The 27,524-nt window shown below is 38.5% G+C and overlaps 1 protein-coding gene across 14 annotated transcripts in view; it reads right to left on the reverse strand.

Moving 5' to 3' along the window:
• The window catches only part of Bbx (BBX high mobility group box domain containing), a 243,810-nt gene that overhangs the window by 29,395 nt on the left and 186,891 nt on the right, over positions 1 to 27,524 (reverse strand). For all 14 annotated transcript variants that reach the window (XM_029470820.1, XM_021185666.1, XM_029470809.1 and 11 more), the window contains 4 exons: positions 26,482 to 26,562; positions 10,955 to 11,960; positions 9,916 to 10,051; positions 7,082 to 7,230 (listed from right to left, as the gene is read on the reverse strand). In XM_029470820.1, the coding sequence (XP_029326680.1) occupies positions 7,082 to 7,230; positions 9,916 to 10,051; positions 10,955 to 11,960; positions 26,482 to 26,562 (1,372 nt within the window). The remainder of the gene's footprint in view (positions 1 to 7,081; positions 7,231 to 9,915; positions 10,052 to 10,954; positions 11,961 to 26,481; positions 26,563 to 27,524) is intronic.

Consider the following 27,524-nt stretch of genomic DNA (forward strand, 5'->3'; position numbering starts at 1 on the left):
GCTGCTCAGGTGCTTTTCTGACCGGAAGAGGCTTGTGGCCCTGTGTGGGCAGGATTTCTCTCTCCACCACTGAACTATTTATTTAAAAATCCTATATAATACAGACAATATAATAAGTAGTTTAGATGGTGTTTGGATTTAGAATAACATTTTTAGGGCAGGAAGATCAGGATGATACAGATATTTATTTATTTATAGATTTACTTAATTTAGTTTATCTATATGTATATGAGTGGCCTGTAGCTGTACAGATGGTTGTGAGTCATCATGGGTTGCTGGGAATTGAACTCAGGACCTCTGCTTGCTCTGGTCCAAAGATTTATTATTATATGTAAGTACACTGTAGCTCTCTTCAGACACATCAAAAGAGGGCATCAGATCTCATTAAGGATAGTTGTGAGCCACCATATGGTTGCTAGGATTTGAACTCAGGACCTTCAGAAGAACAGGCAGTCCTCTTAACTGCTAAGGGAATCTCTCCAGCCCGATACGGATACTTATACTTGATCAGTTTAGGGATTGAGAGATTTATAGTTTGGTTTTGTTTGTTTGTAGATGTATGGATTCTTATGGCATACACTCTTAGGCATATACATAGAGGTAGACTTGCTAAGTTATATGGTCAGTTTGTCTACTTCATGAAATAGCTGCGTAGGATACTGTTCCTCCAGGTTTCAAGTTCTTCACTGTCTCTAACATTTTCTCTAACATTTTCAGTCTCCACGGTAACGGTCATTCTAAGGATCTGAAGTGGTATCATCTAATTGTAATATTGATGTGTATTTTCCTAAGAGGTATCAAGCAACTTAATCTATTAATGGTGATTTATATATCACTTGCCTATTTTTGTTGTTTATAATGTGGTTTTAAGATTTTTAAAAATTAGTTTTTTGTCAAGTGCCTTACAAAGATTTTATCCCATTTTGTGAGACATCTTTTCATCTTTCCTGACAGTGTCTTTTAAAATACAAAAAACATTAATTTGATACAGTTTAACTTAGCTATTTATCTGTATTGTCATTTGCTACTTGAGTTTTTGGTATTTTATTTAATAATCCGCTGTTAATATGAGGCCATAACCATTTAAGTACAGTGTTGAATGGAACTACTTGTTTTGTTCAACACTGTTAAAATCAAATCTTAAATTTGAATTTAGATTGTAACATATATATATATGTACGTGTCTGAGTGTATGTATGTGGTCTATATGAATGCTGGTAATTCTTCTTAAAAGTCTGGGCCTAGGATTCCCACATCCCTAGCACACTCTGATGGCTGATTTAACATCTTGACAAGTCACAGGTCATTCTTCAATTGGCTTCAGCAGTTTGTGTCTCCCTATGACATGTTCATCTTATCAAGGTTATTTAATTTACTGGTGTATAGTACTCTGTTCACAGTATTCAGTCACAATTTTTCTCATTTATGTACAGTTGATAGTAATGTTCTCAGTTTCATTTCAGATCATAATAATGTAAATATATTTTTCTTAGTCACAATCTAGTTGAATGTTGCTATTTTCAAGAAACTGGTTTTGTTTCCCTATTACATTTCATATGACTTTCTAAAAAAAAAAAAAGTGTTTACTATTTCCTTCCTTCTCCCCTTTGATTTGGGCTTGCCTTTCTTTTCTTAAGGTGAAAGGCTAGTTGGAGTATCAGTTTCAGACCTTTCCCTGAAAGGGAGTAAATTCCTCTCCCAGCATAGCTTAGGTTGCATTCCTCCCATCTGACACTCTGCTCTCACCTGCATTCTACTTAACGCTTTCTTCTACTTCTGATTTTAATTTGTCCTACTGTAGCCAGAGAAAATACTTTGTTTTTTTGTTTTTTGTTTTTGTTTTTTTTTAAGAAAAAAAAAAGAAGCACTGAGAGAACCTAACAAGCACAATGTAAACCTGTCATGAACATATTAGCAATGCTCTCTATAATGTGTTTGCAGCAGTGGTTCCTGGACATTATAAAACCCAGGCACTCTCACCAGAATGACACCTGAATGACATGTAGGCAATCATGGAAAATAAGTAGAAGAAAGCAGAAGAAACTTCCTGAGACTTCTGAGGCTCACAGAGACCCTGCTGATTTACCTGTGGGAATTATAAGATATTGCCTCACACGGGGAGTGATATAAGCACAGATTGAATTGGAATGGCTTAGGAAAGAAGTTAAGAAGTGTAAGGACAAAGCTAAAAACGAATCTGTCCATATTTGCACAAAAAAAGCGCAAACATGCAGGCTGGCTTTGTATGTAGAAGAGCTTATAGAAGCTTACATTTAAAAAATTCCTTCCTTTGAACCATCCCCCAAAAGATGACTATAAATACTGTAAACAAATGATGGCTTCTTCAAAGATAGTGACAAGAACATGAATGGAAAGTAATGAGTAAGATCTAATCACAGCCTCAGAAAAGCAGTGAATTAGGAGTGAATAAATGAACAATTTCATTTCTGCTCACCAGTATGGCGCATGTGTTTGACAAGCTGTCTGAGAAAATGAAGTTCAAAAAATGATAAAAAAAAAAAAGAAAGAAAAAGAAAATACAATTAAGAACTTCCCCCCCCCTCCCCGTTGTTATATTAACATAGAAGGGTCCACAAATTGGGCAAAAAGGAAATGAAAAACAGAAAAAAAAAGTTCCAGAAAGAATCATTCAGAAATCAAAGAAAAGTGTTCTTCACTCACACTCCACTTCAGGCTTCTAACTCATCTCTTTCCCTAGCAAACTGTTTCAGAGACCAACAGCATCACCTGCAGCCTCCTTACACCAGCATCACCAGCATCACACAGTGCTGGTCTGTAAAGCTGCTCAGGTCAGCACCCAGAAACTGGGGAAGAATGTCCTGAACAATTTGCTGCACTCCAACTTACATCTGGGTAAAAGCAGGAGAGCCCCGACACAGGACAAGGGGCAGAGAAGACTGACATGAGATCTTAACAAGAAACTTTACAAGGCCTGAACGCTCAGGGTTTCTTGGGAAATGGACATTTTGGGGACACTGTTGCAGTGACACAGGAGCCACTTCAGTGTGAGCTCAGCATAGTAATTTTTCAAGGCCAGAGGTATCCTGCTCTTAGGTGAGCCTGTTCTTCTGAACTGTTGTGTTATAAATGCTCAGTCTAACTCTACTGCCAAGAACTTCCCTCAGCTCCTGTAATTTCATGCATTCTAAGCAACAGAAAGCACAAGGAATATTTTCTAAGACTAGGCTGACATTTTTGTATTGTTGAATAACTAATGAATTAATAAATTCTTTTGCAATAATTTGTAGCAGATTACACCCAGCTGCTGGCCATTTATCTGAGAAAGTTGGGAAGATCCATTGATCTGAGTAAGTTGCAAAGTATATTAGCCACTATTACGTTGGGAGTCATGAATGGGATGGAGTTACTTCCTTGGGCTGAACACCCATAATTAAGAAACTCAAGCCTATCAGGTAGAAGGAGGAGAGCTGAGGAAGAGATTCGATACAGTGTGTGTGAGAACACAATCATAAGAGCCAATTCTTTGAATGAGAATTAAAAACTACAAATAAAGTATAAGTAAAAATTACAAAATTCTACCTAAACTTGGAACGACAACTTCCTAACAGAAGAGGTTATCCTGGCTACCCTCAGTGTCAGTGACTGAAAGTGTCCTCAACTTCAAACAGCGGATTCCAGCTTCTAGGTCGTGAAACTGTTTCTTAATACTACTATGATGTAAAAATAAAACTTAATTTTTAGCCATTTCATGTGGAGGGGATAGTAGCTGGATTAAAGCTTTATATTAGATCTTTATATATGTTAAGCTGGTGTTGTACCTAGCTAGCTCCCGCTTAGCCATTTAATACCCTTTCCATTTTTAAATTTTATGTATATGAGTGTTTTGTCTGCATTATGTCTGTGTACTAAATGCAAGCAATCTGGAAGCCAGAAGAGGGTGCCAGCTCCACTGGGACTGGAATTACAGACGTTTGAAAGCTACCATGTCAACAATGGACTTCTCAAAGAGCAGCCAGTGCACTTAACTTTGAGTAATTGCTCTAGCTCCCCATTTAACCATTTCTAACTATAATAACAACATGTAATATGGGTTGGCAAAATCAGAGAACATCTGACAAGGGCCCAAGAAATATAGAAAGATATAAAGAATAAGGAGAAGTCAAGGGTCAAGATGGAGCCTAAACTTTCCAACTTGAACTCACTTTACATTTTCTACAAGACTCTACTTCTGCTTAAGAATTGCCATTTTCCTAGAACTCTGACTTCTGAGGCTCTTTGTAAACAACACTTCATATATTGTCAGTACACAAATGATGTTTCAAAATGAAACCTCTTAGAAACAGCAGTTCAACTTAGACTCATGATTTAAAACTTTGATTCAAAATCAGAGAGAAAGAATGGAGATAGCCTGGAAAACAATGTAAGACTGGGCTTCTGCAGCTAATCTGCACTGTGAGCTAGATGGATCACAATGTGGCGGATAGTTTGTTCTCAGAAGCAAAGAGAAATTCTATTCCTAAGTCGTCCATCATGCTGTGTTCTCCTATGACAAAACAGACCAAGCCCACTTGCAGGAGGTGGTACTTAGTCACTGTCATCTCTTTCACTGTGAGGTTTTTGACATGAGGGATGGGACACACATAATGGGAAGACTACGGGAAAGAAATGGGAGAGCATGAGAAAAAGTTAAAGCCAATGAGACCAAATGGAAAATAGAGCAGTAAACCCAAGCACATCCTGTGATTCTGCGATCTGCATTTGTATGAGATCATAAATAGTAATTTCTTCTTGAAATTACATTTCAGAAAAATTCTATGCATTTCATATATCCACAAATACCCAAAAGAGTACCAACTACATGTGAGGAAAAAATAATGTTGAATGACAATGAATGCAGGAGAAAATAATATAGACAAATGGGAAATTGTTGGGATAAAGATGAGTTTCCTATGGACACACACTCTTCTACAAAAGAGCTAATGATCTCATACACAGTGTTTGTTTTGAATGACTCATTATGCAAAGGTGCAAAGGGTCTCGAGTCTAAGAAAACAATCTCTCTATCCCCTAAAGATCAGGCAATTACTGCACAGCTGGTATGATAATTTCATTAATAACCCACAGTCTAGTACACTGCTTTAATGCCAAATTGCAAATTGGTTATGAATACTATTTCTCTAGTTTGCTAAATAGAGTATTTACGTTTTGCTTTATTTTAATTCCATTTTATTTTTTGAAATACAACCTAGAACAAAATCTAAAGTATTATAAGTCTTCCCACATAGGTAATTACTGACATACCACTGAAGAACCAGTGGCTTTACGGTTTGAGAAGTATAATGAACAAGTTAAGATGACGTTGCGTGAAGCATAATGTAAAACTACAGAAAGTGATTTCACATCAAAGAAATACTATTAATCTTAGCTGGAGAGGAAGGCATGTAATAGACAACCAAAAAAAAAGGTTTCTCGAAAATAGATCCTAACTTCAGGTTTCAGCTTTAGAAAAATAATCTATCAGTATTTTCTTTGATAGATAATTCAGCCAATTTCGCTGCTGTAAAATGAATGTCTTGACCTGTACCAAGTAGGATAAGGAATGTGTCTTGAACATCAATCAATTAAGTGACATTTTACTGGGTTGTCAAGTATGGTATTTATCAGCATCTTTAAATCCATGAAGTATGGGAGCTCAAGACAGCTGGCATCTTTGGGATCACTGACTACACTGCCTATTCCTAAACATCTCCAGGAAAAAGACTGACATAACATGTGGTAACCGACTCTAGTGTCCAGCTGCTTATCAATGGGTCTGCCTCAGCTCTATCCATCTTGATAGGTCTCCACAGAACACTATTTGATTTTTCTCAGGTGAGAAAATCTACTAATGCAGCATTTCCTATTTAATTCTTTATTCTTTTGGCTTCTTAGTAACCACAGAAGGAGATGGCTAGTTCTACAATTATTTTTATGCTCCTCCCAGCCTTTAATCACAGAGTTGGGATTTTCACAAGCCTTTAATAATATCCTGAGAAGTCATCTCAAAGTGACCCCTCTTTGGTTTTGGCAATTACAGTGTGCAAAGGGTTTACAGATCTTGAGAGAGCAAGATTTAAGTTTTATTAGAAAAAAACTATAAATATAAATTTTCCTTAATTCATATATCTTACATACTCCCTCAAAAATCCATAAAATCAGGGGATCAATTTGATTTGACAGAAGCAGGGAGCAGGGAGGCACTTTTGCAAGACAGTTACAAAGAACTAATCTACCAAACCCTGCTCAGAGTGGGATCCTGAGTCAGCTGTAGCCCACTTACATTTGTCCTTCATCTCACAAGTTCTTGTCCCTGGCAGGACGGACCACCTAATGATGTTTTCACATCTGTGTGAAAAACTCTAGGCCTTAAGAAAAACCAGAAAACAACATTTTCTGTGATAGCAATACTTAGATTCTGGGTAGGCCAATTCTTCACGGTCCCTGAATGGCCTGAGTGGAAACCGTGCCTGGTACCCAGACCATGCCCCAGGGCATGTCACAAAGATCAGACATGAGCATCTATGCCAGGTGTTGTGAGTACTGAAAATGTCAAAACCCTTTAAAGTTTCCTTTTAAACAGGAATGCTGTCCCTGAGGAGCGTTTAGATCTACCTAGGTAGCAGTGACAAGTTTGAAGAGATTCCTGACACAGACAGTGAAAACCTGATGGTCTTGAAAATGAATACATAAACAAAGCACTTTTTCAAATTTAACAAAACAAAGTATATTGCTGGAGTATGCTAGGTAGGTTTATTTTGTTTTGGTCCATACTAACAATAAAGAACATTGCCTGTTTCTCAGGCAAACAGAAGGTTTGCACAGCCCCAGAGCCCCTCAAAGTGCCAAAAAGGTTCTGGAGAGCAGCACCATGACCACATGTAGGCTGACATGATGCAAAGACAGAGACTAAGGAGAAGTAAGGAGGAAAGAAAGGGGAAGGGAGGCAGGGACCAAGACAGCTTTGGACATCTAGTCACTGTAGCTGTCTATGGGAGATGAAGTTAGCTGAGGGGCAGCTGAGGTTCAGATACACTGAACGAGTGAAGAGGCCACTGCTAACCTTTGCTGGTTTTAGTCGATTCTGAGGACATGTTTCCAGTCTTCTTCTTTTTTCTTGGAGTAGATACACATTTCCGGTCAAATGTAATAGGACTATATTGAGGGAGGCTGTTGAATTTCTTTTCAAATTCTTCATCCAGCTTCGCAGAACTATTTAAAAGATTAAAAAGGCAGGGAATTATTCAATTAGTAAAAGACCAAATATTTAAACAGAAAATGATAAATGATATATTTTTAAGTGTTTTAACTTTAAAAGAGGGTCCCCTAGGAATTAGGACATTAAAAAAAAATCCATGAAAGGTGGGGGGAAAACCCACCTTTTCAGAAATTCTTGAGAATCAAAATAAATCCACATAAAGGTTGTGTAATCACCATTCAGGACTGAGTGGCTAAAGCTGAAGGGTTGAAGTGGAAAGTTTGATTTCTCTCCACTGACATGGTTTAGTCTTGTAAGATTGAATACAAACATATACACTACTCAGACAGGTCTCATTCTAAAGATTCAAATGCATGCTCATCGGTAATATGATATATTGAGTGCTATAAGTTGCAGCTTTTGTAAAGTAGTTACTGACTAGTGTCTGATTAAAACACACAAAGTTTAAAATAGTTGAATGTTAGGAAGAATTCTAGAGTGTTGAGTCAATGAGGAACATAACCAAGAAGAAAGGAAAGCCAGCTTCCAATGAATACTGGCAAGAGAGGTGATGCCTCTAAATGAAAAACACAACTGACTGGCAAAGTTAGGGAATCCTTGGGCTGGTTTTGTCTCCACGGGCTCAGCGTAGCGATGGCAGTGTGCCTGTTGGATCCTAGGCTGGCTGTTGGCTTTTGTTCAATGAGAATTCCTAACGAAGACACACTGCAGACAGCTGGGCGAAGCTGCGGAACTGCAGAGCTTCGTAGACAGGAAATGGAAGGACTGGGGAAGAGGAGGGAGCTTTAGATGTGTTGGGCTTCTCACGTCCACACCCCCACACCTCACTATTCTCCCGAGACAGACTTTCAAAGACGCTTTCATTTCTCAGCAAATAGTGAAATCTCTCTCTTACAACTTGTTTAAGTACTAATGGAGAGAGGTTTAGAGAGGTCTGGCTGTGCATCTGAGACTGACTTGGAACTCCCTACGGAGCCCTTGCTATGCTCGAATGCATGATCTTCATGCTTCTGCTTCCAAAGAGAATGGGCATGTGCCTCACTGCCCAGTCACGCCATTGCTCAGTGGAATCAGCAATGAATTCTTACTTAATGCTTCCTGCTTATTATTACCACTTCAGTGAGTATGTCCACACATGTATACATGTATGAAGGCTAGCAGACAACCTCAGGTACTGTTTCTCAAGAGCTGCCCAGCTTGTTCTTTTGAGACAGGGACTCTTCTTATTTGGCCTGGTGCTCACTGATTAGATCTAGCTAGCCAGTGTGCCCGGGGATCCACCTGTCTCTGACTTCCTAGAGCTGGGTTTGCTATCATGCCTAGCTTTTCTTTTTTTTTTTTTTTTTGGATCAGTGCAAACACCTCAGCAGCTGAGCTATCTATCACCCTCTGTTGTGCTTGCTTACACTTTATTCCCTACTTCTGTTGTGCGGTGCCTCCTGACCTGGCTTGGTATTCAGACGACAAAGTACCAGCATTTCTAGAAAGTACATCTTATTGTCTAGCGATACCCTAGAATCACTTAAAAAAATAATAATAAAGTACCCTGCATTTGAAAGTATCATTTAACAATGACAAATGGAAGATTTTCATATCATTACTTAAGCATAATGGAAGCAAAACTAACTTGAAGTACTTTGCACTTTTAAATATACTAGAAATTAAGCTATTAAATATATTATTTCAGCATAATGTTAAAATATGTGTATTTTAAGATAATATTGAAATATCTGTACCACAAGGCTCCACCTTTACATTTTATGATGCCTTGGAGTCTTAGAATTAATAAGACTTTAAAACGCTTTATTTCCAAGGAAAAAAATATATTTTCCACAAATCGAAATGCAAATATTATGAATAAAGCAAATACCTAATGCATAAAATTTGCATACTTTTAAAAATACTTAGGGAAAATATAGAGAATTATTTCTATTCATAATATTCTTTTCAAATTGGGCTAATGTGAAATCTCAAAGGACTTTCAAAATAGTACAAGTGAATGTGTAGCTATTTCTCTCACTAATATAAAGTACTGTCTCTACTGACTTACTAACAAAATACTTTATACTGATTGTTAGTGAGGGTATTGGCATAACAGGAATCATGAAATAATAATCCTACATGATTTTATAGTGACATGTATCATTACTTCCTAGTAGTATATTCAATGTATAATGTATATCAGAATACTTTTTCTTAAATAGGAGGTTGTTTAAATATATCAAAGTTAGAAGCTGAGCAAAATTTTTTAACTTATGTTGTCCAGCTATGATTATTTTATAAAAATATGTGCCTATATTTTAAAATACCAAACACATATAATATTAAAACATAAATAGTGATATAAAATGTGCAAAATATAAATATACAAATAAAATGCTTCCTAAGCTACAGATGGTAAAATGAGTCCTCGTGATTAATGATAAAGTATCTACAGTTATCACACTACTGCACTGTGGTGGACCTGGATCCAAACTTAAAATGTGTATAGTGTCTGCCATACCTAAAGTGTAAATACTACCATTCACATGATTGGCTAAGAGTTACCCGTCATCTGTTTCAGCAGGGGGCTCATATTAAGAGAGGGGTTAAGAGAAAAAGAATAAGCTGAGTTAGACTTTACCCTCCTGTTGCAGGAGGGTATGCAGTGAAGGTCACCTCTGCTCTCAGGCACTTACCCAAGGAAGGAGTCTTCCCTTAGTTTCTTCTTACACTTCTTGCTCCCACTGGTCCCACTCTGATTAAATGTCCAGCTCTCTTCACTCCAACACCCTTCATGGTCAGAGGAGTTTCCTTTCCCTGAGCTTCGTTTCCCTAGGAAGCCCAAGAGAAGGGGGTTTCTCAGTATACCAGGGCTGAAGGAGATCAGCTCAGGTCTTTCACAAGTAACTTCTTGGCCCCTTTACCTAATTTCCACGATGTTCTTTGCAACTATCAGGGCCCAGAGCAATTTGGGTTGGGTTACTTTTAATAAAGGAACTACAAAAATGAATCCTACCTCTGAGGTAAGCAGTAATGTCCTATACACCAGGCACTATGGGCATCAAGATGCTGCTACCGCCTTTTCCATTTGAGAACTAGCCTAAAGCATGAGAGTCTTTTGCTGCTAGACACTATTAATCCTAAATATCTCTAGACTCACTAAAAGACATCCCCGGAGAACTATGAACTCCCAAGCTCTCTCCACTCAGGGCTTATTGAGAACCACACATTTCTTATTGGAATAGCGCCCACCAAGAAAAAGTTCCCTCTCCAGATACTTCAAAATGAAATGAATACATATAAAATACTCTACAGATGCTACCACATTCAAAATAACACTTCAGTTGTAGTTTTGATTACCTAACAAAAGCACTAGATAGGATATTTGCTTTTGGAGCCTACAGGTAAGGATTCTGCCAAATTTATTTGTGTCACGCAGGAAATTTCATCAGTTGAAATACTCAGGCTAAAAGCAACATTCAACACTGACCCTTCAAAATGAAAGCAGCCCACAACAAAGAAACAAAAATGTAGTTACCTGGAATTTCTCTATGATGACTACCTACAAACCCTCCCTTAAGTGCTTGGAAGCTCACAGGTAAAGTGAGATGGATATGACACATGAATGATTCACACAAGGTACTAGTTTGATATTCAACTGATCATGATGAGTTCTTTCAAGGGAAGACTCTGCTAGGCCTTGCTGTCCTTTCAGGCTTGCAGAAAGTCACTTACCTCTGTCAACATTAGCTCGCAGAGAGGTGAGCATGCCCTCGGACACCAGGGTTTTATAAAGAGCACCTTTGCAAGACCTCTCAGATTTCCTGGAGCCACAGGTCTCTGTTTTTCTGTGGCAATCACTATCCTCGGGCTTAGCCTGTCCTGGTAGGCTTGGTGGCAGTGCATCCTCGGTAGGGGTCAAGGGTTCTGCTTTTATGCCCTCTGGCACCTCCCCAGGAACACTCTTGCTGGCAGAAATGCTAAGGAAATCTGGAGGTCGAGACTCTTTGGTGATGTCTGAGCACTTCTCCTTGGAAACTTTCTTCTCCTTGGATTTCACTTTTTTCTTTGGTGGCTTGGCATCCAAAATGCCTCCCTTGCCACTTGAGGAGGGGCGGACTTTCTTTCTTGGGGTTTCTCCGAGTTTGTCAACACCCCAGTCTCCTTTTGCCACAGCTTCGATGGTGTACATGACACTCTCGATGTCAGATTCGGAAGACTGCCTCTTCTTGCAGGTCTTCTTGGGTGTGGATTTGTCATTTCCGTGTCGATCCAGTTTGTTTTTCTTCTTTTTCTTCTTTATCTTTTCTGGTTTGTTTAGCGTGGTTGGGTCCTCAATGATCATAATTCCGTGAGGATGGCACATGTGGTCCTTTCTACTGGGGACACCACTAATTATTATCTTGCTACTGGCAGAGTAAGAAAAATCAGGGAAGTGACTGTACTTCTGATCATCCTCTGGTTCCTTCCTAATTTCTTTGGGGTCTTCCACTTTGATAGCCATGACATTATCCATCTGTAGCTGTTCGATGTCTCTTAAGTCCTTAGACTCTCTCATGTTGCCCTTAGCTGACTTCCCAAATTCTGCTTCCTTCTGGAACGAAGTTTCAGTGGTTTTCTCCACTTTTATGTCTCTCTCTTCCTTCCCCTTTTCCATTTCCTCAATTCTTCCTCCATCTGACTCTTTTGATTTTATTAGTTTTGTGTCTTCCATTTTCACTCCCTCTGATGCCAGACACATCTAAATAGTTGAAACAAAAGTGAGAGGGAATTAGCAAACAGCCTCATTATTTTATCATTGAAATTAGTTTTAACTTTTTAAAATATATCATTTAAAAATTCCAAATGTTACAATTAGTTCATTTCTTCAGAACTAATTTCATTGAAGCAGAGATAAACATTTTGAACCATTTCCTAGCATCACCAGATACTTTTCTTAGGAAAATTAGATTTGCTAGAGGATGGATTCTAAAGCTTACAGATAAGTTTGGCTCTTAGTTTTTACTTATCTAGCACAGAATTTTACTTCTTATTGCCCCTAGATGTTTATAAAACATACATCCTATCCTGGAGGATTTTTATAAGGCTACGAGAGATGATGTACTTATGTCAGTGTGTAATAATCTCCATACTCTGTTCTGATATTTGGCCCAAGACTTCAGAGAAAAAGCAAAAATAGAAGTAACTTCCACTGATGCGCATGAAGTCAGAAAGGTTATAACGATTCATTAAACAAAGGTTTCAAACCTATAATTGTGAATACATATTATAGGTTTACAGATGCTGACATACAGCTCTAAAACCGCAGAAGATCTGAAAACATTTGAGTTTGATCTTGTTTGGTGATAAATCTAATCTCATCTGAGCTTGACTATCGATTCTGAGTGAAAGCAATTGAAACTACTTATGTCTTAAAAAGTTGATCATACTTACTTGAGACTGTATTTTTGCTACCAGAATATTTATGCATTTGAATATGTACAGGACACATTACACACAACAAGATATATTTACTACACATGTACATTTTTATAGAATTTGAAAATTTCTGAATGCCAAAATACATCTGCTGGTAAACTCTGAAACTTCTTCATCCCTAAATAACACATATGGGTCATTTAAAAGGAAAGCTGTTTACCTTCATCTCCAGCTCTATTACCTCCAAGCACCAGGAGGTGAAATTACAGCTTATTGTAAACTATTTTCTATACTTGAGCATCCACTCATAAACACTTAACTGTAAACTCTCAAATGCCAGGCCCCAAGAGGACAACTAAAGATATAAAACAAGCAGGCCCAAGTTTCTCTTTGAGGAATTTACTAAGAGGCCAATGCTGCTGTTTGGTCAAGGGCAGCACAGGTCAAAGCAGTGTACCATATGTAGTTTACTGTGCAATAGCACACAGAAGGGAAGGGCACTGGGGTTTGCTGAATCAGCATAAAATCAGCATCGGCGCAGGAAACTCATCTGTTTTACAGAACCATCATCTTCACAAATGGCAAATTTTTAGGACTGTTCACTTAATCTTGAATGGGTAATACACTGGATTAAATATCAGATGCCCCTTGTCTCATTTTTTTTTCTACCTTAGTACTTTTAATGCATCACAAACCTTTCTGGAAGAATTGTTACATTTAGGCTAGGAAGGAATTGCAGGTGCTGGGGAGGCAGAAACTGCCACGCCACAACAAGGAAGAAGAAGAAGGAAGAAGGAAGAGGGAAGAAGGAAGATGGAGAGTAGGAAGAAGAGGAGGAGGAGGAGAAATAACAACAACAATAACAATAACAACAAATAAGCAACTACATGACAAGAGTGTCCAGGGCTTCAGATAATCCACAGGGAAGGATGTTTAATAGTTGCCTTTCTCACATAAGTTAGCTTTTAAAACTCATCAAAACCCATGACTCTGCTCACTACCCTTTATTGTACGGAGCCAGAAACACACTTGAAGCACACACTGTGCCAATGCTACAAGACTAACATAATTATTCTTCCTTTTATGTTTTACTCTGAGAAAATTTTGAAATAATTTTCCTTTTCAACTATTCTAGCCCTAGTTATTTATAAAGTATCCCATGTGGGCTCAAATACTAGTTCTAGGAGTAGGTCAGGATGACATTCTCAAGATAAATGTTATGTTTCTTAACCATTGTCACTTGGTTGCCTTTCATAGGTCATGTCAAGGACTTTCTCATCTAGACACGAGCTTTTGCAGTGCTAAGCCAACAGTTTGCATCTGCAGCACAGATTCAACTTAGCAAACCTAATAGTACTTCGAAAACTCTATTCTATGTTTAATATATTTCAAAATGATTCTCCTTATCACTTTGATAGGATTCTAAGCTAGGAGTGAAATAGAACACATATAGCTATTCACTCTGGGGACATATTCTGGGAAATAGCATAATATTTCTCATGTAGGTAATTACACCAAGCACTGCTTATGCTTTACTCCCCTGTTTCAGGCTCTCAGAAGCTGCCTCCACCCTCTCCAAAGAGAGTGTGTTATTCCCAAATTATAAGAAAAACAATTATATTCCTGGAGGTAAAAATATAAAAGTAAAACAAATTCTTCTATTAAAAAACCACAATTCACAAATCTGTTCACTAAGCAAAACCCAAATCTGACCCAGAGTTGGGAGTCCCAGGGATAGCCTGGTAGAACCCTCTTTCCAATATAAAGGGTCACGATACATAGACTTCTTAAGACTTAATTAACGTTTGCACAAAGACAGGCAGCATATTACTGTGTGAGTGGGCAGGTTTGCTTGAGAACTTCAGTACTGAGCAAAAAATGATTACCCTATTTGTCATAGTTCCTAAAGTAAGAATAGACTTTATTGAATAAAAATTGAGTTCATTGGGCTGGAGAGATGGCTCAGAGGTTAAGAGCACTGACTGTTCTTCCAAAGGTTCTGAGTTCAATTCTCAGCAACCACATGGTGGCTCACAACCATCTGTAATAACATCTGATGCCCTCTTCTGGTATGCTTAAAAACAGTTAAAGTGTACTCATATAAATATAATAAATAAATCTTAAAAAAAAAAGGAGTTCATAACCAAATACCAGAACCTAAGTAAAGTTACACAGTAAGTGTATTTAACTCAGAGGAGCTAAAACAGGCTGAGAAGTAGGCAAAAGTGCAACCTTCATTAGGGTACTATGGAGAGTTCCATAAAGACTGGGGAATGCAGATATTTCAGTGTAGCAATATTCTTCTTAAATGATACCTTTTAGTCTTTTTGTACCATACCATGTAAGATCCACAACTCTCATTAGGAATACTAGGTAGTTTTTAATGGTCCCCAGAGATGAAATCTTTCAGTTTTCCTAAATGTATCATACTTTGTTTCCTATGGTCACTTAAATGCCCAGATTGTTTTTATCCACATAATATGCTAGGAAGTTTGGTCTCTTCAATTCTACATTTTTATAATGTATGTCATGTACCTAGTCCCTAGATGAGTGACTTCCCATTTCTCTTTATAAAACTTACCTTATCAAAGTTTGAACTGTCTTCCAGCTTTGTGTCAGCCACACATTTGATAATACTGTTTTCATGGCTTTGCCTAAACCTTTGGGGGCAGTGATAACTACACTGCCTTCTGATGAACTTCTAGACTCTGTTTTAGTTTGAACATTAATAAACCTCAGCCATCTAAGGATGTGTCATAATCCCATCTCCTGTTCTGTTTAGAAGGCTGTCAATAGTCTTGTTGAACCCTGGACACTGTGTGCTGCGTACCAACAATATCAACAACTTTCTTTCAGCTTCAAGAAGAGGTGTAAACCTCAATAACCACAGCAAATAGAAAATGAAGCTGGCCAATGCCCTAGTCAGTTTAACTGGCTATGCAGAAACAATTCTTGGACTACCTAGCAGAGTGACTCCCACGCAGGGAGTTTGTTAAAAACAGCTCATGGAAATTATAGCAACTAAACAGGAAGTGGCAAGGAATCTCAGAGGTGAGCAGCAACAGGAAGCTAACTTAGAAGCAAGGAGGATAAAGGATGATTCTGAAACCCAATGGCCAGGCTGCTAGTGTAAGACAGAAACACAAAGGGCCTCAGGCGCAGCTAGTTCCTGGATGGATGGATGTGGCTTAGCTGACAGCTAGCTCTTCCCTAGCCCCCTATGCTGAGTGTTTCTTCTCTTTCTTCCCCAGGCTCCCATCAGTGTCTCTCAGTAGCTCAACACAGGTGGAAGCTGAGCTCTGCAGTGAGTGGCATGTCAGAGAATGGAGCAGGACCACTCTGGGACAAGCACCTGCAACCACAGTAGTTGTCAGGGAGATTATTAATTTCCAGTTTCCACCTCTTTCCTACACGTTCCAGTATTAGACACTTTTAAATGTTTCGATGAAATAATAGACTACATTAAGAAATTATGCATAGTCTTTGAAAGTCAGAATGATTTTTCCCTATTTGTTATGAGCTATTTCCACAACTTGTCAAAGGTTACCAAAACTGAGACAAATCTCATTTGCAAGGTCTTGCCATAGCCTACAGTGGGATTTTTCTGTACAGGAAAGCCAAATTAATATCCCACCATCACGTTGCTTTGGTCCTCAGTTACACACTAGCCTTTCTTCACATGCATATTCCAGTTTGAACATCATCTTCCTTCCTCCCAATTCACAATAGTGCAAAACAATAATTATGTAGTTTGATTTTTTTCTTGGATATTTCTGATAGCTTTGCCTCCTGTAATTTAGACTAGCCAATTTCATTTTATTTTTCATTAGTTACAAAAATTTTTTAAAAACAGCCTAGGGGTTTTTTTTTTCCTGCCATTTTTTGCATTCATTGCTCACGATGATTTTCACACTATATTTTAGAGTACTTCTTAAATGTGGATATAATTCTTTTCTATTTTTCCTTCATTACTTGCTACATAAAGTTCATATTCTGCTACAAATATATTCAGAGGTTGTCAGTCATAAAAAATTGAACTTTATTTTTTTACACATATGTGGATGTCTGTACACCGAGGAGGAAGAGAGGAGCAGGAGTGTGATCTGCAGAGGCAGAAACAAACCAGAGCGGAACAAAACGGTGCGGAGGGAGGGCAGTGGGGCTGACTGTCACCTGTATTTGTGTCTCATCTCATCCTAGGCTGATTTGCTGGTTTAGTTTCTGAATGTTTTGAAACACAGTTTTCCTTACGTGTAAAAGATATATATGACTCTACTGTAACCTCAGCTAAAAATTTCCCTTTTAAGTACTTAAGTTTCCTGGCTGTTATATAAAACTCAACTACATTACCTGTTGTCTTTTAATATTTATTCTCTCACCATCCTAGGTATTTCCATTTGACATAAACAGAAACCGGGGTCAGTTATAGATGTAATGACTCTTTGAAGCTATATGTACCCTTGAGGCCAAGAAACTTCTATAGTGAGCAGTAGTTTCAAGGTACTGATGCTGGGGCCAGACTGCAGGATTGCAGATGGACTTTGCCACTGACTGGTTATGCTGATATAGAGGGAACTCTATTGGGTAAGATTATTCACAGATTTACCTAAACTACTCTGTGCCTCATATTCCCTACCTATATAACATGTGCGTGTTAATATTTCCTGCCTAAGGAATGTGCAGAACTCAAAATGGCACCTGGAACAGAGTGAGAATATTATATTGTGGTAACACACCTCTGGAGTCTTATGTCACATAGAACATATGCTAGAATGATGATGCTTCTATTACTTCAAGTAATAACAGTCATATCAATACCACAAGCCATAGCCTTTGATCAGCTAACTGCTTTGTTTTCATTTTTAAATTTAGGATTTAGTAATTCTTTAGGGGCAGAAAAAGAAGAAAAAAACCTTACACAGAAATTTGGGTTCAGGAAAATCTCAAACTGATTTAACATCAGAAAACTCTAAAAAATATATATATATATATATGTAACTATGATCAGCTGTGTAGCAGTTTCCTCTGAGCTTGGAACCTTTCCTACTGTAAAAAATCTTCTTAAGACTGAAGAAGGACTGCCAAGAGTCACTGGCAGACAAGTCAGGCTGCAAAGACACAGAGACCAGCAGAGCTGCCTACAAGAGTTTAGACCAACTGAGGAATTAGAGAGAACACTCTGTGATGAGCTGCCTGTGGGCTGTGGAGTGGCCTTCAGGTTTCCACCTATGCTGGAGTGGGCTTTGGTGATGGAGCTAGCTTTTGAGTCATTTATGCTCCTGTACGTAACTCCTCATTCATATTCCTCTAAGTGACCCCAATAAAACTCATTGGTTTACAAGTTGGGCTGTGGTGGTACCCACACTTTGGTCTGTTGTTAGCTTGCCATCTGGGCTGAGTACACGTATGTTGTATCTCCCCAGGAAAAGTCTTGTCATAGAACATTAGTTTAACTTAAAAAGAATTATTTACCTTACTTTATTTGTATGTCTGCATGTGTGTCTGTGTACCATATGGGTACCCAGTGCTCTCAAAGACCAGAAAAGGGTGATGGATCCCCTGGAACTGGAATTACAGATGGCTGGGAGTCACCAACCATAGGGATGCAGGGAACTGAAGCCAGGTCCTCACAGAAGTCTCTTGGCTCTTAGCTGTGGAGCTTTCTCTCTAGTGCCCAGTTTTACTTTTGCATATTAGTATGTCTACTTAACATCTACTTTGAGTGTATGCATCCACAATCCAATGGAGCTTAGGAATGTTCATGCAAACTACATTATACACACAAGCATGGACATGCATGCAGGCAATCACACAACAAGCATAAAAGAACATAAAGCAATGTGAGCTCAAAGCAAAGGAACTGCATTGTGGGAAATACAGAATTAATGATGATTATTAGTCAAGATGCCCTGTGATAGAGAACTGGTTGTGAATCAGGCCTTGAAATCGTGCCTGACACGGTAAATGACGATTTCTCCTTCTATTATTAATTTAAATTGAACACCTTCCCTTAAAGTAAGAGTAAAAAATCATCAGGGCACCTTCCACTGATGGAATTCCCAGGGCAGCATTCAAAGAAGTTAAAATGTTAATGTTTTAAGTCAAAGATGGACATAAATATTTGATACTTATTGTCAGTTCCCTTAGGTCCTACTCTATTTTTCAACAGCTATAACTCAGTGGGCATAGAACACATGCTGTTCGCCTTGGTATTCTCCTCCAAGAATATGCTCATGTCTTTGAAAAGGTTTACAAAAGGTTTTCAATAGATAATTGTGTTAAATTGAATGCTCATTAGTCCTTAGGTAATTCATGAGTCTTCAGTGCATTTTCATTCAAACTAGGGAAAAGTTATTTTATGGGTCTTTAAAAACAATGCTAATTCTCCCCTCCAGGCCCTGATCAACAATCACCGTGTTCTTAGTTATACCTCCCAAGGGTATGAGTGGACACTGAACACAAATGTTTCAAAGCTCCCTCTGCCAACAGCATCCACATTGTGGTCCCTGACTTCGGTACAGACAGAAAGGCCTGAAAGAGGAGTGCTGGAGGTAATGAAGCTCGCTCCTCAAAGGAAAGAATGAGCTGAAATACTGAGTCTGATCCTCACAGACAATGGATTGGACCAATGCACAAGTTTATCATCTTCAAAATGTTAAGAAAAACTAACTATCAATACTTAAGGGGCTAAAATATGCAGTGAAGAGACAGTGTTTCATATTCCTGGTTCAGGGAAACGTCTTTTCTTTTCAGTCCAGGTAAGAGCACATTTTAGGCTTGGGGTCTGTGGTGGAATTTTAAGTGCATAATAAACATATGCGGCACCACATTTTTATCTCTGAATCAGAGGTATGATAAATGCATTTCTTTTAACAAACATGGAGATGGTGATCCAGTTCTTGTCCTGCATTAAAAGACAATGAAATGGAGAGTGAAAACTAATAAATCCTTATAAGTAACAGCACAGCAGCAGTCTTGTGGCTCATAAGCATCAGCAAGCTGGATTAAGACAGGCTACATCACTCCTAGACACTGCCTTTTACTGTCGACTATCACGAATCAGCTACATTAAAAACAAGGTGGCATGCAAACAAACACACTGATATTAATCAGTTTTAATTTTATAACCTTTGCTTTTTAGTACAAAACAAATGTTTTGCAGCCAAGGTATATTAACCATCATTTTGTACTGGATTATTATCTGCCAAAAACGGTGTAGCTATAACCCTAAGATGGCAGTTAATAGCATTTTCCTAAGATGTGCATTTCTTCTCTAATTAATTAAAACCAGAATGCTTGATACCACACAGTCAGTCTAGAGTTCCTGAGAACAACGATAGCACTCTTAAGAAAATCAGACTCTCCACCATGAGGATAAATAGTCACAGAACAGTGGTCTATATATCTCTGATCTCTGAGATCTGAGCATGTTGAACAGTTTTATCTTTGGTTGGCTGAAAACCTTGGGCCAACTTAAACATTTTCTTCACTGACTATTTTCTTGGACACTGTGGATTCTGGATGGGCAGGAGTTCTTGTGGTGCCATATGGCCATCTGATATCGTCCCTGAAGTTGTTAATGACAGTTATTAAAAACATTTCTGTATTTCAGCTCCCTCTAAAATACACTGATGTGTGTAATTTGGAGTGAGAAGAAAAGTTTTAGGAGGTGTTTAAATAACCAGAGACTCAAATCAAAAGATAAACACACATGTGCTAATTAAAAGGCTCCCTTGTAAAACTTAGAATTAGACATTGAGATCTGCAGCTGTATGTTCTGGGTTAGAGGTGGGTGGGAGGGAAGGCAGTATACACCACATCACTTACATACAGTCCCACTTGAGTCAAGCATCCCTAATCATCAGCAGTAATGGGAAGTGTTAGGATTGCAGGAGAGCAGTAGAGCAGCTAAGCAAGATTATTCATGGGGTGCCCTGTTTTCAAAAATGTTTATAAATCCTGTCATTTTAATGTACAGTTTTATAAATTACTTTTTACAGAAGCTGTAGTAAATTTATCTTTACCCACCTTTAACACGATCATGCATCATTATAGCAATTAAGAATATAAGAAAAATTAAGATCCTAAAGCTTTTGAGAAAACCTATGTCCTTATTTATTTAATAAATATGGTTAATAACAACTTTTCTGATTTTCCTGAAATCTCCAGACCCATAGCTTTTCTATGATCTATCTGGTTTACATGTGGAAATACAACATCCTGATTTTTCAGCTTCTGACAGAAATTAACAGGTTGATGAGATGAGATGAAGAAGAATATAGTAGTGTGCTGCTCCGAATTCCGTTCTTCTCGTTTAAATGTTATCTTCATGCAACTGAAGAGCACTCCCCTTTAGGGTAAGACTTGTATACCAATAATTTCCAATTCCAATAACCCTCACATATCTACAGAAACATATACATACAGAGAGTAGTATGTAATGGGCCAGCTTTTCAAAGGTGCAAGATTTTCTAAAAAGGAAATCTAAGCTCCATTTTTGACAGCACCCCTGAACATGTTATTTCAGCCAGCCATACATATATAGGTAGAAGTCTCCACAAAGTCTTCAAAGTGTGCACATCTCTATAACAAGCATCTAAGACAGTGTTTTAGAGTTGTCTTAACATGACTGAAAAGCCTATCTAGGAGATAGATACAGCCCAGGAAAGAAAGAATATCTGTATTCCTACCTAGACTTTGATACTTACCATCCAAATGAACTTAAGCAAGCTACCAGGCAAACTTACTCTACATTCTTTGGTTTCCTAGTATGAAAAACAAATGATAATAGTTCCTGCCTCAGTGCATAGTTGTGAGAATTAAATTAATGCATACAAGGGTCTCAAAACCATGCTTAACACACAGTAGATAATAAATGGCACTCCTTACTACCTTGAGTTACAAATTTTCACTAGAAGAAATGATTCTGCCATTTTAACAAACACTTAAATATTTCATAAAAAGACTAGAAGAAATAACAGCAGTGATTTTAGACGTAGGCTCAGACCCTTTCAGTTTCTTAGAAACCAACACTTTATACAAAGTATTCCTTTACTTCTGATCTTAGGTGATTTACAGGTTTTAGTTCTCATTCTACTAAAGATGTGTAGAGAGGTCTATAGGTAACTTCAGCAGCCCCATTATTACTGGCATGACAGAAACCCGCAAACACTCTTGTCTGTTAGAATTAGTGACTACACTGTTCTGCTTGGTAACCAGACGGTACTGGTGCTACAGATATTTAATCCTAGAATTGAAATGCAGATAAAGCTATCTCTGAGTCTCTTCACAGCATCCTCAGAATGGCAGCAACTCTCCTACCCAACTGTCATCCCAGGGAGGATGCCGTGCTGTTCTGTAGATGATTAGCCTAATTAATCTCAAAATGACTGGAAACAATGCATTTCAGCACTTGCCGGCATAAGAAAATGATTAACTGAACAGTATGAACCTTGTGGAGGCTTGAACAAAGAGCATTGTGTTGCTCTCAATTTCCTGATCTCAGCAGAAAGCTCCCTTCCTGGCTGGATAGATCCCTTTAAATTCCATGGAACAGGGCTGAGGATTTCCAGGTCACTTTCAGACAGTAAAAGCTACACATTGTGATGCTGGATAGATAGTTCAAGGACTTCAACTTGATTGCCAGCACCTATGCAAAAACTAGGCGCAGTGGCACCTGGAATCCCAGAGCTGGGAAGGTGAGAGCACATGGAACTTTAAGCAGAGAGCTGCTGGCCCTCGTGAGAAACCCTGTCTCAAAAAACAAAGAGGACTGTGCTTGAAGAAGAATAAACTCAGGTTGTTCTCTGGCTGCCACAGACATGTGTTCACACGTGTATGTGTTCACACACAAACATGTGCCCACCCTCACGTACCAAAATATCTACATGCTAAAATGTCAAATCACATGTTCCAGTCAGAGCCTTCACCTGGGGAGGAGGTCCTTGGAAAACCAAAACTGACATTGCAGGAGAATCTAAGTTTCTGCCTCCTGCTAACAACATCCTACCTAATTTAGTTTTGGCTGCTGAGGTAGAGAACATGGCAATAAAAACAGATATAAAATGTTTTTGCTCCTACTTCATAGAAATTGCACTCCTCTCCTCCCCCTCATCCCCCTCCGGCTCCTCTCATAATCATCATTGAGTCTGTGTGTGTAAAACTTGAGGGAGTAGGGATTCTTTTTCAACTACGTATGTTTGGGGGTGGATTTCAGGTTAATAAGCTTGAAAGGTACCTTGTCTTAGGGTTTGTATTGCTGTGAAGAGATGCCATGACCAAGGCAACTCTGATAAAGGAAAACATTTACATGGGGCTGGTTTGTTAGTTCATTGTCATCATGGAGAGAAGGGTGGCATGCGGGCAGACATGGTACTGGAGACAGAGCTGAGAGTCCCTCATCTGGGTTCACAGGAAGCAAGAATGAACTGAGCCACTAGGCCTGGCTTGAGCTTTGGAGAGTACCCCCTAGTGACACATTTCCTCCAGCAAGGCCACACCTCTTAATAGTGCCAATTTTTGGACCAAGCATTCAACACATGAGTCTACGGAGGCCATTCCTATTCCAAGCAATACATGCCTCTACCCAGGTCTAAGATTGCATTCCTTATAAACATTAACCCTAACTTTGGGAGATCTGCCCATCCACTTCTTTTCCCATCCATTTCTCTAGCCCAAGGAATACAGAAGGGGCTTTGAGCCTTGTTTCTCATGGCAGAGAAAAGAACCTGTTGAGGTTTGCACGTGGAACAGTTTCAGGAGGTTTCAAAATGCTTAGAAGGTAGGGTCTGGCTGGAGGTAGAGGGCTGTTGGAGGATGGGCCCTTATAACCTAGCCTTACTTCTCACTCAGAAAGGAGACAGGCTGATTATCTCCCGTACCTAGCCACCATAACTTCTCTGCTCTTTCAAGACAAAATAAGGCCCCCTTCCTTAAATTGCTTCTCAAGTATTCAAGTAACATACACTGATGAACTTATCCTTTCTTTATTCACTGGTTGATGATACGTCTCAAGGACTTCCTTAAGGGATTCTCAAACAAGGTGATATTTAAAATACCGAAAAGATTGGCTGTCAGTGATCAGAAGGGACATGGCCTCAAGGCTGGAATAGGGTCCTATAGGATCAGGAAGAGAAGTTGTCTAGTTTTGTTTTAAACCAATAGTCATAAATATTTTGATCAACACAGCTGTAGAGGTACAACCCAGGTGACTGTCACGCCTGCCTTTCCCATTACTTGAGAGAGTCTTGAGCAAAGGCAGCTCCATCATATTTTCTCCGATGAGACTGCCCCAGGTCTGCCATCTGCCAATCCCTCCCCATTAGTGTGCAGTGGCCTCCTGTTTGATCAAACTAATCTATTTTCTATTTATTTACTTTACCCTTGGGAAATACATACCGTTCCAATGTCAAAACTAAGAATAGAGAAAGCTACTCCAAGTCTCCCTGCTGCCAGTTCCCTCGTTCTGTTTACGCTTGGTCAGAGAAGTAAAGGATGTCACAATGCATTTACATCTAGAGCACTTTTTGTTTCTCACCAAACCGTAAGCATATACTGCTTGCATATCTATCCTTAAATCTTTAACAATAGAGCTGACTTCACTCTTCCTGATAGAGTGGGGCAAGAAATGAAGAATAGTTCTATCTGCAGGAGGAAGAAAAGACAAGGTGCTCCACACATCACCTGCTAGGATGATTGGAAGCCGAGGTGGTGATGAGAGGCCTGTCAAGTTATAGGACGTAGTGAGAGAGAAGAGTCCAGACTAAATTGGAACTAATTTCTTGATGTTTTTCCCTGTGGAATGTATAAGGCTCAAGTATGGCTCTATATTTACTTTTTAGAGGAACCAGAAATGATTAGATTATCTGACGAAGAAAACACACTGAGAATTACAAATGGGATAAAAATGAAAGAAAGCATCAGTCTCCTGGTGATCACCAGCACTGCTGGTTTACCCACTGTGCATTGGATGCTTACGTAGGAACTGGAGTGTTTATGGCAGCAGATTCATTTGACACAAATAATAATAAAGATCTTGGCAAATGATTTCCCAGCAACCCAGTTTCATCAGAAGCACATATTTTTACTCAAATGTTGCCCGGTTGATTTTCTGTAACTGAAATAGCCTTATTTCAGTAATTTCACCCCTTTAAATTATGATACCAGCATCCAAGCATCTGTTAAACCATAGCATCTGTTTCATATTTGGGATGCATCCCTACAAATTACAAGAATACTTTTTTTAATGAGCTCTGATTTAATAAGAAATCCTTTTTATGAGTGAAAGAGAATGACAAAGAAGATCCCCTCTTTTAGCATTCTGCCCAGCAAAGCATCTCAAAGGTTCAGGTTACTATCAAAAACAGCTTAATAAAGATAAATGTTATTTGTAAAGTTAGTTTGTTTTATATTTCGTGTTGTTTAATACTTCATCGTTTACATATGCGTGTGCACACAGAGAAATAATATGAAAAGGCAGATGGACCATATATTCATATTATTCAAGAAAAATGGTCATTTCAAGTTGTTTTGACTATCTAGAGTCTGAAAAATCCATAACCTCACAGTGTCTCTCCTACCGGAGAAATGTTTACAAGGTTAAGTACAGATGCACTCACATCTGAAGATCTTAGCCTACTCATGAAGTTCCTTTTAGAACCAGTCCCTGCTGTCTTAAGAGTTTCCCTCAGTGTTTCTGGTCTTCACAACCCTCCAGTTGGGTCTGAATTTGTATTACCCAAGATTCCTGTGAATCTGGCATCCAATACAATGTATTAGTTTGTTCTAGTGTTTGCATCTGCTACTGTTTCAGGGTCTTGTATTCCTAACTAGTACCTGGCTTAGCTTTAAAAGCTCAATATAAAGATGCCAACTTAAAGATTTCAAACTCTCAGATTTATTCATTTAATGTATATGAGTACATTGTTGCTGTCTTCAGACACACCAGAAGAGGGCACTCGATCCCATTACAGATGGTTTTGAGCCACCATGTGATTGCTGGGAATTCAGGAACTCTGGAAGAGCAGTCAGTGCTCTTAACCACTGAGTATTCTCTCCAGCCCCAAACTCTCAGATTTTTATGATTAAAATGATAGATGATCTTATTAAGGTCAATTTGTAAAAGAACCATGCCACTCACAAAAGAAATCAAAGGGACCACAATGGAAGGAAAAAGAAAAAGAAGAAAAGGTTTAGCATTGTAGTTTCTCATCATCCACTTCATCTATAAAAATATAAATCTAGCATTCTGTGATGAAATCCCCCCACATATTCTCTTTAGCGTCACAACATGATAGAAATCTACAAGTTCATCCAATTGCCACATAGTTTCTCATTTGTCAGGGGAGCAATAGGAACATGTCTCATCAAATGTGTGAGTGGCACTCCAAGATCACTACTTAATGATGGTGTCTCAGTGGTCGACGAGGACTATAGAATATGAAATCTGAATGCTCTGTGCATGCTCACATACCACACTGACTAAAGGAAGTGCATTTTATAGATTTAGAAGTGGTTTAAGAAAACAATAAATAAATAAAGTTGTGGTGCTCAGGCTGGACTTATTTAAACTTGCTAATCTTAAGACTTACTGCTTCGAGACAGACAAAACTAGCCTTATTAAAAATAATACACATAAAGCAACTTTTGAGATGTCCCTGTATAGTCTTTATCAGTGCCTGATGACTTTGAGTAGAAACATTTCCTATTGTAAAATGAAAGGCAGTCCTCTCACTGTTGAAAACCAGATAAGGCATGTTTGTGTTCACGGATGAGACAGCACAGAAACACTATCCTCATTATTTTGTAATTTGTACATCTGTGGATCTTAAGTGCATATGACTTGCCTCTGCCAGTTGAAAGAGTGCAGAATTTCCACAGCGTTTCACAGGCTCAGTGCCACCCAACTGCGAAGTGCTTGAAGAGATCTATACAGAGAATAATCCACATAAACGGTATTAATTGTGATGCCAGAATCTTTGGTTTCCTACATACACAATTAGAAATTTTCTTAAGTTTATAGGTCTAACATTGCTCCCAGCTACCAAACTGCTTTAGCTACATCAAATCTGAAACAATCATTTTGAGAACCATTTGAGCTGCTCAAAAATAGGTACAGGATTGATAGCTATATAATGACAAGAATATTATCTTTCATATTCCTGACACTAAATTTAACTTCAGCATGATTTGCACGTTGGTTTCTACTTAAGAACTAACTCAACAGTTGGCCAAATTCAAAGAGATATAGAATTATTTTGCATTTACAATCAATTAATTTTAAGGAAATATTTGGGATTTCTGTGGAAAGAACTCATTAAATGGTAGGAAATATAATAGAAGTTGGGGGAGGGTTTTTTTTATATATATATAAAATCCTGACTGCCCTTAAGAGACCACTCATAAACTATACTCCAAAACTAATAGACCTCAAACATGTGGGGTAAAGTTAAGAACCTGCCTGCACTATGCTGGGTTCATCTGCATATGTGACATCACCCTGACTATACTTTTTGCAGTACCTGGGCACTACTATGACTGAACAACACCACTCTTTATTACTTCATATGAAAACGTCCCTTTCCATTTTTAACCTCAGTAACAGTTGAAAAGGAGATACACACAGAAGGACATGAACACAGCATTCTTCATGGGGAGAAGTCACCATCAGAGCAAGTAGTTACAGTTTAAGCATGCTCAATATCTATGATTCTGAGTTCTTTCTCAGTGTACACAGAGCTTTCACGGTTTGGTTTAGGAGGAACTCTGGCCCATTAACTTGTACTAGGTGGCCTAGTGACCATGGGTATCAGCTCTGGGACAGATGACATGCATGGATACTCACTGGTAAAAGGGACTCTCTACAAAATAAGAGCCCTTTATAGAAACA

This window comes from Mus caroli, chromosome 16 (genome assembly GCF_900094665.2).
Source record: "Mus caroli chromosome 16, CAROLI_EIJ_v1.1, whole genome shotgun sequence".
NCBI classification, from domain to species: Eukaryota; Metazoa; Chordata; class Mammalia; order Rodentia; family Muridae; genus Mus; species Mus caroli.